The 13,023-nt window shown below is 48.5% G+C and overlaps 1 protein-coding gene across 1 annotated transcript; it reads right to left on the minus strand.

The window, feature by feature from the left end:
- Positions 1–11,124: 11,124 nt before the first annotated feature.
- RPP25 (ribonuclease P/MRP subunit p25) lies at positions 11,125–12,326 on the minus strand. Its single transcript, XM_014067158.2, has one exon. It carries the CDS (start codon positions 11,893–11,895, stop codon positions 11,254–11,256), a length of 642 nt encoding a protein of 213 aa, XP_013922633.2. The 5' UTR covers positions 11,896–12,326; the 3' UTR covers positions 11,125–11,253.
- Positions 12,327–13,023: the final 697 nt, after the last annotated feature.

The raw sequence follows: 13,023 nt of genomic DNA on the forward strand, positions 1-13,023 counted from the left end.
CCATTCCTATTCTATTTCTATTTCCATTTCCATTCCTATTCCTATTCCTTATTCTATTCTATTACATTCCATTCCTATTCCTAGTCTTCTATTCCTATTCTATTTCCATTCCCATTCCTTATTCTATTCTATTACATTACATTCCTATTCTATTTCTATTTCCTATTCTATTCCTATTCCATTCCTATTCCAATTCCTTATTCTATTCTATTCTATTCCATTCCTATTCCTATTCTATTTCTATTTCCATTCCTATTCCATTCCTATTCCCATTCCCATTCAATTCCATTCTGAGTCTCAAGCAGTTTTATCGGGTTCAAGGTGCCACCGTGTTCATTTCAAAAGCTCCATCACAGGGTAAAATTCCCAGATGGTTCTGCCATAGGCCACCTTGGCACGATGCATGAATCTTCTGGTGCTCGGGGCAGAAATCTTTTATAGGTGCCAGAAGAAGAAACGCTGAAGCTCTTAGTGCCTCTAACAATCTGACAGATGAGGCACTGTGGAGCAGCATCCCGGGGGATATATAACATTTAAAACGTTGCTGGTAGAATTAATGTAAGGCGTTCCTGCCCTCCGTTCCTCTACAGTTAAAACAAAACAAAACATTGATCTGTTGCCAGCCTGCATCATGGGCCTGGTGCTTTCATCCACAAGGCTGCCTGAGACAAAAACCAGTTGTTAATTAATTAATGCTAATTACGTTGAGTGGAATTAAATGCATCCATTTTGCTCCACATTTCCTTTAAAAAAAATCCTTAGTTATCCTTAGAAGTTGTGAATGCTCGAACACTGGAAGTTTTTAAGAAGAGATTGGACAGCCGTCCATCTGAAATAGTGTAGGGTTTTCTACCTAAGCAGGGGGTTGGACTACAGGACCTCCAAGGTCCCTTCCGAGTCTGTTACTCTAAATCTAAGCGTGAGAACGGTGGAACAACTTGCCTCCAGAAGTTGTGAATGCTCCAACACTGGAAGTTTTTTAAAAGATATTGGATATCCATTTGTCTGAAGTGGTGTGTAGGGTTTTCTGCCCGAGCAGGGGGTTGGACTAGAAGACCTCCAAGGTCCCTTCCAACTCTGTTATCCTATGATTCTATTGTTCCCAAGGTTCATCTGCCTTGGTGGTTTCAGTCCCACCACACCTACCACCACACCAGTCTTGTCGGGAAGGAAGTGAGAGAAGAAAGTCAACAAAAGGACCGAAGGAGAACAACAGCAGAAAATGAATATTCAATCAGGCAGCAGGAAGCTGAGCAAAATGAATTGATCTGTGTGGCAGAGATAAGCCTCCCCCAAGAGCTCCAAGGAAGCAGCTGTTTTCTGGCAGATAAGAAGGCAGTTTAACAACAGATCCTATTAGGAACCTCACTGCCCCCCCCCTCTCATAGATTTTTACAGCACATTCTGTCTTTTTTTCTTATTTTCATTCCCGTCTGCATTAAAACGGGGTGGTGTTATTTTTTTTTTAACAAGGGCCCTTAACAATAGGAGTCAGAGTGATGGTGGAATTCCAGAATGGGAAGGTCCTTTTTTTTAAACCACCCTCTCCAAACTCCCCGTCTCCTCGGCTCAAAGTCACCCAGTTGGCTTTCATGCCTAAGGCATGACTAGAACTCCCTGTCTCCTAGTGGTTGGCTCAGAGTCACCCAGTTTACTTTCATGGCCAAGGTGGGAGTAGAACTCCGTCTCCTGGTGATTGGCTCAAAGTCACCCAGTTGGCTTTCATGCCTAAGGCAGGACTAGAACTCCCTGTCTCCTGGTGGTTGGCTCAAAGTCACCCAGTTGGCTTTCATGCCTTAGGCGGGACTAGAACTCCCTGTCTCCTGGTGATTGGCTCAAAGTCGCTCCTTTCGTGCCTAAGCCCGGACTAGAACTCTCCATCTCCTGCTCTCTAGCCTGGTGCCATAACCATTAAAGCACTGCTGGCTCATGTGTTGTGTCTTATTCCAAAAAGCACGACTACGAAGCCAACTGCTTAAACATCTGGGCTAACCCAGCTGTGGTCCTCATTCCCGAAGGTCAAATTCAGCCTTGGAGTGAGTTACCTCATTGTCGCTCTCCATGGTGCTTAAAACCAACCCGTTTTAATTAACGGCATTCTTTTTTTTCCCGCTGCGTAAACATGAAAGCGTTGATTTTAAACATAGGTATGTTTCCAGCCAACTTTCCAGCCAATCCCCCCCCCCCTCTTCCCTCAAAGTAGCCCTCAGCAATCAGGTGCATGCAATTAAAGCACATTATAATCAAACGTGATCACAGCCCATTGAGCCACCAAGATTAAAATTCTAACCATAATACCCACATCTGAGGCAATTACGGCTGGACCGCATTTTATGGAAATGGAACAAATAAATCGGGCATTAAAGCTTCCTTCAAAGCTGGTCGCGATGAGATCTGGGTAATTCATACGTTCGTGACAAGCCTCCATCCCTCAAGCCCGCAAACGGCATTCAAAAAACAAATCTGTGAGGATTGGGGATTGTAAGGTGAGTGAATTTGGTGTAGTGGTGAAGGCAGCAGGCTTGAAACCAGGAAACTGGGAATTCTAGTCCTGTTTTAGGACTAGAAAGCCAGCTGGGTGACTTTGGCTCAATCACCAGGAGACTGTGAGTTCCAGTCCTACCTGAGACATGAAAGCTGACTAGGTGACTTTGGCTCAATCAGCAGGAAATGGGGAGTTCTAGTCCTGCCTTAGGCATGAAAACCAGCTGGGTGACTTTGGATCAATTGTCAGGAAACTGGGAGTTCTAGTCCTGTCTTAGGACTAGAAAGCCAGCTGGGTGACTTTGGCTCAATCACCAGGAGACAATGAGTTCTAGTCCTGCCTTAGGTATGAAAACCAGCTGGGTGACTTTGGATCAATTGTCAGGAAACTGGGAGTTCTAGTCCTGCCTTAGGCATGAAAGCTAGCTGGGTGACCTTGGGATAGCACTCCCCCTCAGCAGAACCCTCCTCGCCTTGTCACTGTGGGGAAAATAGGAAGAAGAAGGAGCATTAGGTATGCTCACTGCCTTGAGTTATTTATAAAAAAGAAAGGTGGAACTTAAATAACGAATAAGTAATTTAAAAAATATCTGCATTCACACAATGATCTAAACCCAAGAGTGGTCAGGATTACACTACGTTCAGGAGTGAAATGCTACTGATTTGAACCAGTAGTAAAAAAAAATGTATACCAGTTTCGGCGAACCGTTTTTTCCGACTATCAGCTATGACACACGAATCAAATTAGCTAGAAAGCAGAATTTCCTGCTTTCTAGCTAATCTAAATCGCTTGGCACAGCAGATTCCCCCCCCCCCGGAGGAAACCGGGCTCGCGCTGGGTAGCAGGCTCCTCCCACCCGCCCGGATAGCAAGACATCCATTTTTTGATGCTCTGCGCATGCGCGGAGGTGACACATACACTCCCATTTGCGAACCGATAGCGAAGGTAAAGTAGATTTCACCCCTGGCTTAGTTCATTTCTTCTGTGATTTCAGTTTACGTAGAGACTCTTAATTTGTGGCTTTATTCAACCAAGATCCCCAAAATAATCTACAGTTGACTGCGTTTGCATCTGAGAATAAGTCAAAAGCCAGGAAATCCCACGATTGGTACAGACCCAGCCGGTGTATGGAGTCTTTTCAAAGGCCAGGTCTGGAGAGAGCGAATATTCTCATTTCTGTAAGTGGTGAACCTGGCATGTTTTTTTATATCCCAACTGACACATTATTTGTCTCCAAGAACGATGGCTTTTGATGGCTTCCCCCCCCCCCGCCATCCGCTTCTGAAACGCTCCTGTAACCTTATAACGTCGCCAGTCCTCTGGCATTGTGTCACTTTTATAATATTCGCTCAAGGCTTGGCAAGCTTTAAAAGCTTTTTTTGAACAGAAGCACCGTAAACACATCAGGAAGGGGAGAGAGAGAAAGAGAGAGAAAAGACCTTGGAATAAGAAAAAAGACTATGTCAACTCATAAAGCATCCCTGGCCTGCTCTCGAGTTGCCATAGGCAGGAGGGTGGGGGGAACTGACAGAGCAGCACCACAGAAGCACATTCAACACATTCCTTTCTCAAGGCTGTCTCCCAGGTTACCTGCAACAGCCGGAGAGGTGTGATCTCTATAGCCGTGAAAGTGCTCCGTTGGAGAATGTGATTTATGACACACCTTGGGGGGGGAGGGGAGGGGAGGATCATAATTGGGCCATAAACTATGTGGGGTCAGAGCTGGCTTTCCTCGGCTAGTGCCGACTAATAAATTGCTCCTAATAAATAACTGGATTTCTCTTGAAGCTTAACTGGAGGCTCATGATTTAATTAGGGCATCCGTCGGAACCCCGACAGACTAAGGAATAAAGCATAGCCAGTTCTCTTTAGGGTCAGGGCACAAGGAGATCACACTGGCCCGCTGCCCAATCCCTGGGATTACTTTGCTAAATATAAAAAGCGGAAATGCTAATAATACTGTCATGATTTTCTCCTGGTGATGGGGGTGAGAAGTCAAAGCATTGCATTCAAAGCATCCAAGATGCTTTGTGCATCCATTTCATTTTTTTTTTTTTTAAAGAACGGGGGAAAAAGGAGAATGAAAAAGGAGGAGATTGTTTAACCCATCAGCCCTCAAGTCATTCCCCATCAATGATGTCACAGTGCCCATATCTTTGTATCCTATAGCTCAGAGGTGGTATCCAGCAGGTTCTGACCAGTTCTGGAGAACCGGTAGTGGAAATTTTGAGTAGTTCGGAGAACTGGCAAATAGCACCTCTGGCTGGCCCCGCCCCCATCTATTCTCTGCCTGCCGAGTCCTAGCTGATCGGGAGGGAATGGGGATTTTACAGTATCCTTCCTCTGCCATGCCCACCATCGCTATGCCCACCAAACGATGCCCACAGAACTGGTAGTAAAAATATTTACTACCCACCACTGCTACAGCTCCTAAGGAGACCATCTCCTGTTTGCCAAATCAGTCCAGGGATTGGGTCAGGGGTGAAATCCAGCAGGTTCTGACAGGTTCTGGAGAACCGGTAGTGGAAATTTTGAGTAGTTCAGAGAACTGGCAAATACCACCTCTGGCTGGCCCCACCCCCATCTATTCTCTGCCTGCTGAGTCCCCAGCTGATCGGGAGGGAATGGGGATTTTACAGTATCCTTCCCCTGCCACGCCCACCAAGCGATGCTCACAGAACTGGTAGTAAAAATATTTACTACCCACCACTGCTACAGCTCCTAAGGAGACCATCTCCTGTTTGCAAAATCAGTCCAGGGATTGGGTCAGGGGTGAAATCCAGCAGGTTCTGACAGGTTCTGGAGAACCGGTAGTGGAAATTTTGAGTAGTTCAGAGAACCAGCAAATGCCACCTCTGCCTGGGCCCAGAGTGGGGAGGGAATGGAGATATGGTATCCTTCCCCTGCCACGCCCACCAAGCCACACCGTACCCACCAAGCCACACCCACAGAACCGGTAGTTTTTAAAAAATTGGATTTCACCACTGGATTGGGGGCGTGCCATTAGTCCCTTTTGACCATCTAGCCCAGGGGTGTCAAACTCGATTTCATTAAGAGCCGCAATCAGGATTGTGTTTGACCTCAGGGGTTGGGGGTAGGATGGGCATGGCCAGCTCGATGTCACTCATCAAGGCTCTGTTTTCAGCTATGATGGCCCTCCCGGGCCCCGTTTTCACCCGTGGCAGCCTCCCGCAGCCCTCTGCCAGTGAAAATAGAGCTCGAGGATGCCGTGCGTGGCCCTCCAGGGCTCTGTTTTGGGCCGCAACGGCCTCCTGCAACCCTCTGCTGTTCAGCCTCCCCGAGCTCTGTTTTCACTGGCAGAGGGTCGCAGGAGGCTGCCGCAATCCAAAACAGACTGGGAGGGCTGCATGCAGCCACCCCCAGAGCTGCCTTTTGCCTGGCAGAGCACCGCAGGCTGGTCCTTCGCTGTTTTCAGGTCAGGCCTGCAGGCTCAATCTAAGCACCCTGCATGGTGGATTCGGCCCCTGGGCCCTTGAGTTTGACACCTGTGATCTAGCAGGATCTCCTTTACCGCATGCCGAGCTAAGCTGCAGGCCCACCGTGAGACAAACGCGGTAGGCAGAGGAGATGAATGATAGGAATAGCACAAAAGCTTCAAATATTTAATAGCTTCCCATCCCTTGCTTGCATCTTTCTATGATCCGAGGCCTCAGATAGACGAGAAGAGCAAAATGGGTCCATCTGTCTCTTTCTGGATTTCACTCAAACGGAATCATTGGGCTGTAGCCTTGGAGCTGGCCATTAATAAGCCCAGACAGTTGGTAATGAAGGTATGTGACTTCAACAGGGCCTCCGTTCTTCTTGACAACTCAAACATCTCAATGCAGGCCTCCCGGCTCCCTATCACTGCAGGCTGAGGGTTCACCGACAAATGCGCGCTTGACAAAAGCACGCCGACGAAACCGTGGCGAGGAAACCGTGAGGTCGAAATCGCGCCGACGAATGCGCGCAAAAGCGCGCCGACAATAGCGTGTCGACAAAAGCGCGCCTTCAACAAACAACTAATAACAACCTAATAACCAAGAGCCAAGGTGGCGCAGTGGTTAAATGCAGCACTGCAGGCTACTGCTAGATCAGCAGTTCAGCGGTTCAAATCTCACCGGCTCAGGGTTGACTCAGCCTTCCATCCTTCCGAGGTGGGTAAAATGAGGACCCAGATTGTTGGGGGCAATATGCTGACTCTCTGTAAACCGCTTAGAGAGGCCTGAAAGGCCTATGAAGCGGTATATAAGTCTACTGCTATTGCTATTGCTAACACTAACCCTAACCCTAACCCTAACCCTAACCCTAAACCTAAACCTAAACCTAAATCTAACCCTGAACTTAACCCTAACTCTAACCCTTACCTTAACTTAAATCGCGCTTTTGTGGGCACGGTTTTGTCGGCGCATTGTTGTGGGCGCGTTTATGACGTCGCGGTTTTTTCACCGCGGTTTTTTCGCCGCACTTTTGTCGTGCGCGCCTTTGTTGGGTCACGCAGGCTGAGAACTGGCCTTCAACCGGGGGCTTTGGCGAGGTTTCCTGCCTCCATTTTGGGGTCAGGTATTAAGTGACAAAGGGACTCAGTGGCTCAGTGGCTAAGATGCTGAGCTTGTCGTTCAGAAAGGCCAGCAGTTCAGCAGTTCGAATCCCTAGTGCCGCAAAAACGGAGTGAGCTCCCGTGACTTGTCCCAGATTTTACCAACTGAGCAATTTGAAAGCAGATTTAAAAAATGCAAGTAGAAAAATAGGGACCACCTTTGGGGGGAAGGGAACAGCGCTCCGTGTGACATTGGTGTTGAGTCATGCCGGCCACATGACCACGGAGACGTCTTCGGACAGCGTTGGCTCTTTGGCTTTGAAAAGGAGATGAACACCGCCCCCTAGAGTCGGGAACGACTAGCACATAAGTGCGAGGGGAACCTTTACCTTTGCCTATTAAGTGATAACCAAGGACAACAGCTGGATGCAATCAAAGCTGACCTCAGCCAGAACAACTTAAAGAAACACAGTGCACAGTCAGAAGAGGTAGGAGAAACCTGGCTCATAGATTCGGACACGGTTGAATAGATAACATCATCATCCTTAAGTGACCTAGAGCTTTGTCCTTCACCGAAATCTGCTTGGGTATCCAACATATCTAGAAGGTTGACGCCAGGGAAACCTCTTCCAGGAAAACACATGGCCATCCATGGAAAGGTTTAACCACTCTGCAGACCAGAAGCCAGAGAAGATGGAACTGCAGGATGAAAAAATCAGATGGGGAGCCTCCCTGCTTGCTTTCCCTACAGCTGAAATAATCATCAGTCCCTTATCATCCTTTAGCCATTCCCCCAACAAGAAAACACCCCCTCCCCAAATTAACATTGATAAGTTACATTTATCAATGTAACTTACATCGATCAATGTAGACACAAGGACAGCTTCCCCCCCCCCCCCAATGCCATCACTCTGGTAAACAACTAATCCCCATAGCGCTATCAAATTATCTATTAAGACTGTATTACTATTATTCTTCTCTTCCTTCCTATTACCTATCTCCTCCCACTTACGACTATAGCCATGTTGCTTGTATCTTTAAATCTTATATTGTTTTATTTGCTTCCTAATATAATTTGATTGCTTATTTAGTATCCTAGGACTATCCCTGTTGTATCGTATGGTTCTTGATGAATGTATTCTATTTTATTTTTCTTTATGTACACTGAGAGCATATGCACCAACGACAAATTCCTTGTGTGTCCTATCACACTTGGCCAATAAACTATTCTATTCTATTCTATTCTATTTTATTCTATTCTACATTCCTCCTATTCCATTCCATTCCATTCTCTACTCTACCCTACCCTATATTCTATTCTATTCTATTCTATTCTATTCTATTCTATTCTATTCTACTCTACTCTACTCTACTCTACCCTACTCTACTCTTATCATAGTCCTAATTCTATTCCTTATTCTGTTCTGCTCTGCTCTGCTCCTAGTCCTAATCTGAGTCCTATTCCTATTCCCATTCCATTCCATTCTATTCTATTCTATTCTATTCTATCTATATTCTATTTCTATTCTAGTCTATTTCTATTCTATACTATACTATTTCTATTCAATTCTATTCTATTTCTATTCTATTCCTTCATTCCTCTATTCTATTCTATTCTATTCTATTCTATTCTCTACTCTACTCTACTATGAATTGTTCAATCAAACTTTATGGAACCGTCCAAATCTGAATCCCTGTTTTGCAAGCCAGGGTTTACAGACCCTGTTGAGCCCAAACCAAAGGAAACACCACCACTTCTCACAATTTATAAATCTCCTCTTTGTGTCAACCCGGGTTTATTTTTTTCCTACTGATAAACACCCCATAAGTCCCTTTTTAAACAGCATTGTATCCAGGTACAATATATTGCGTGGCGTCAAGTAGAGTGGGTTCATGCAACTTTCCATTGAAACAAAAAGTAAGAAATTTCCAGGTTTATGCTGCACAATGTTTTCCCCTCTTACCGCCCTGCGATTAAAATAAGCTCCTTTGCATAGGCTCTTAGGAGATGTGCTACCAGGGGTGAAATTCAGCAGGTTCTGACAGGTGCTGGAGAACCGGTGGCGGAAATTTTGAGTAGTTCGGAGAACCGGCAAATGCCACCTCTGGATGGCCCCAGAGTGCAGTGGGAATGGAGATTTTGCAATATCCTTCCCCTGGAGTGGGGAGGGGATGTAGAGTTTGCAATATTCTTCCCCTGGAGTAGGGAGGGAATGGGGATTTTGCCATATCCTTTCCCTGGAGTAGGGTGGGAATGGAGATTTTGCAATATCCTTCCCCTGGAATGGGGTAGGAATGTAGATTTTGTAGTATCCTTCCCCTGGAGTGGGAAGGGAATGGGGATTTTGCAGTATCCTTTCCCTGGAGTGGGGAGGGAATTGGGATTTTGCAGTATCCTTCCCCTGGAGTGGGGAGGAAATGGGGATTTTGCAGTATCCTTCCCCTGGAGTGTGGAGGGAATGGAGATTTTGCAGTATCCTTCCCCTGGAGTGGGGAGGAAATGGGGATTTTGCAGTATCCTTCCCCTGGAGTGTGGAGGGAATGGAGATTTTGCAGTATCCTTCCCCTGGAGTGGGGAGGAAATGGGGATTTTGCAGTATCCTTCCCCTGGAGTGTGGAGGGAATGGGGATTTTGCAGTATCCTTCCCCTGGAGTGGGGAGGGAATTGGGATTTTGCAGTATCCTTACCCTGGAGTGTGGAGGGAATGGAGATTTTGCAGTATCCTTCCCCTGGAGTGGGGAGGGAATCGGGATTTTGCAGTATCCTTCCCCTGGAGTGGGGAGGAAATGGGGATTTTGCAGTATCCTTTCCCTGGAGTGGGGAGGGAATCGGGATTTTGCAATTTCCTTCCCCTGGAGTGGGAAGGGAATGGGAATTTTGCAGTATCCTTTCCCTGGAGTAGGGTGGGAATGGAGATTTTGCAGTATCCTTCCTCTGCCACGCCCACCAAGCCACACCCAAAGAACCGGTAGTAAAAAAAAATGAATTTCACCACTGTATGCTACCTATGGCTCTTGAGCATCTGGTGACTCCAGGACCTCCTTCTTTAGTCGGTTTCTCATTCTGCTGGTGGCATCCACAAAATATAGTTTCTTCCCACCCTCCATTCTGCCCCCTCATCTCAATTCGATCTCACATCCAAAGTCCACCTACAATTGGCTTTCTTCACCATCCAAATCAAAGTAGCATAAGTCCCACACGCTCCTCAGTCACTCAGACCCCTAAGTCAACACCGGGGAAAACAGTTGGCTCAAGCTATGTTTTCCTTGTACCCATGCTTGAGCTTGGGGTTGGGCTAGAAGACCTCTTAGGTCACCTTTCCAACTCGGTTCATGAATTCAATGCAAGCTAAGGCGGTTAAGCACAAGGGACGTCAACTCTCCTGGAACCCACCCACCGTCTCTTCGGAAAGCATCTCTCAATGCAAACTGCAGACTCACTCAACCAGTTGTCCTGGTAAGGCTGGCATATGGCTTGTATTATTATTATTATTATACAATTGTATCACAGCAGCCAGTTGTTTCGCCGGATTTGGCATTGGTAACTAGTCGGGCCCCACCCAGGGACCTAGGACGTCAGAACGTATTTTCGTAATATGCGTGCGGATCCAAGCAGTGCGGCTTTTTGCATTTGACTGGTGGTGATTTTGTCAATTTTTAACTGTTTCAAATGCAATTCCAGTGCTTTTGGAATAGCACCCACTGTGCCAATTACCACTGGAATTACCACTGCTGGTTTGTGCCATAATAGTTGGATTTCGATTTTTAAATCCTGGTATTTCGCGATTTTTTTCATGTTCCTTCTTGTCGACCCTGCTATATTGCGATGTCTATGATTGTAACCTTGTTTTTTTTCAACCAGTGTGATGTCTGGTGTATTCTGCACTAGTATTTTGTCGGTTTGTATACGGAAATCCCACAAGATCTTCTGACCATCTGATTTTCGGTGACTTTTTCAGGCTGATGTTCCCACCAGTTTGTTGCTGTTTTAATATTGTAATTTTTTGCACAAATTCCAATGGGTCATTGGTGCTACTGAATTGTGTCGCAATTTATAATCAGTCTGCACAATTTTTTTTACAGCAGCTGAGTTGTTGTTGTTATTATTATTATTATTGTTATTATTATTATTATTCCCCACATTTCCTGAAGGCACACATGGGCGTACAACCAAGTCAAAATCCACAAGTCATGTCCTCCCAGAGGGTCTTGGGGATGTTTGGTTGGGCTAGTCCCCTTCGCAGGGCGCAAGCAACCTTCTCTTGGTGGCCTTCGGGGAGATCTTGCTCTCAGGACAGAGGCTGCCATGAGGACTGGGAGCTTGGTAGCCCATTTGGTTGGGGTCCACCAAGTCCTTGGACAGGAGGATGTAGATGGAGGGCACGTTCTTTTGGACAGTGAGACGTTCAGGAGGCCCTTCCGATTTGGGTCCTTGGTTCTCCCACACTTCCACCAAGGTCCGGTATTGGAGCTTGGTCACCTGATGGAGACTTCCCAGCTTCCTCTTCATGATCTCCACGCAGGTGATGGTCTTGGTGACCGCCCGTCCGCAGCCGCTGAAGACGATCTGCCGGGTCTCCTCCTTCTCCATCCTGGCCATGGCGAAGCCCATCAGGTTGCGGATCTTGCTGCCTTCCTTGACTTTCATCTCCACCACGTGGGGATGCAATTCGGAGAAGGGCAGCGGGCTGCCTTGCTCGGAAGTCTTCACCTTCCTGAAGTTTTCCATCCTGGGCTGGACGGCTGGGGGTCCAGCGGGGAGGAGGGCAGCGGCGGGCCCGGCTGGTCCAGAATTCGTCCTCCGGGTCGCCTGAGGAGGACCCTCGGTCAGGGACGAGGCTCCCCACGGCTCGGGGTCTCCCAGCTGCATCTCAGACGTCGAGGAGAAGAGAGTCCCGCTGAGGATCCAACCCAACGCCCCGGACGGTGAGGGAAAAGACTCACCGGGAATTGTCCCGAAGCTCTGGCGCTCTCCGTGGGTTTCCTCCGGCTGGAAGGCGGTGGGGAGCCCGACTCTCCGCCCGCGGCGTCTCCCCGGCCGGTGGCGCCTCCCGCGGCCGCCTCGCCTTCATCCTGGACCGACTTCGGTTCCTCCAACCGCTCCGACGGCGATGGGAAGCAGCAGGTACCGCGGCTTCAAGCGGGGGGAGCGCGCGATGTCAGGAGCCAGCCCGCCGCCTCTTCCAGCGTCCCGCTCGGCTTTTCCTGACCGCGGGTGGGCAGAGCCCGTCCGACCGTCCCTCCGACTTCGGTGCCTCAGTCGAGGCGCGGCTGAGAGGCAGGATGGGGGTCTCGGGCAGACCTTCCCTTCCTTCCTTCCTTCCTTCCTTCCTTCCTTCCTTCCTTCCTTCCTTCCTTCCTTCCTTCCTTCCTTCCTTCCTTCCCTTCCTTCCTTTCTTCCCTTCCCTTCCTTTCTTCCCTTCCTTCCCTTCCCCTTCTTTCCTCCTTCCCTCCCTTCCCCTTCCCTTTGCCCCCTTCCTTCCTTCCTTCCTTCCTTCCTTCCTTCCTTCCTTCCTTCCTTCCTTCCTTCCTTCCTTCCTTCCCTTCCCTCCCTCCCTCCCTTTCCCCTTCCCCTTCCCCTTCCCCTTCCCCTTCCCCTTCCCCTTCCCCTTCCCCTTCCCCTTCCTTCCTTCCTTCCTTCCTTCCTTCCTTCCTTCCTTCCTTCCTTCCTTCCTTCCTTCCTTCCTTCCTTCCTTCCTTCCTTCCTTCCTTCCTTCCTTCCTTCCTTCCTTCCCTCTCTTCCGCGGTGCCCGGTGCCTTGCAACAGTCCCGGCGCGCTCTCGCCGCTTCGCTCGGCGGCGCCCGAGTCTTTCAGCGGCTCAAGGACGAGCCGCGCTGGGTGCGGGCGAGCTGTGTGCGCAACTGGGAATCGCCCGTGTCAGCAAAGTGCAGGCGGCCGCGGTCCCTGCCTCCGAGGCGTCGCCGCCGCGCTCTCCCCGCCTCTCCCGGGAGAGAGAGAGAGAGAGAGCCCTCTGCCTGGGGGTGGGAGTGGGGGGTG

The sequence above is a fragment of the Thamnophis sirtalis genome, unplaced genomic scaffold, assembly GCF_051295495.1.
Source record: "Thamnophis sirtalis isolate CommonGarterSnake01/CBP01778 unplaced genomic scaffold, rThaSir2_p1.2 scaffold_2, whole genome shotgun sequence".
NCBI classification, from domain to species: domain Eukaryota; kingdom Metazoa; phylum Chordata; class Lepidosauria; order Squamata; family Natricidae; genus Thamnophis; species Thamnophis sirtalis.

Bases quoted from the DNA above. Each gene is read 5' to 3' on its own strand.
- RPP25 (XM_014067158.2), bottom strand. From the start codon at position 11,895: ATGCAGCTGGGAGACCCCGAGCCGTGGGGAGCCTCGTCCCTGACCGAG.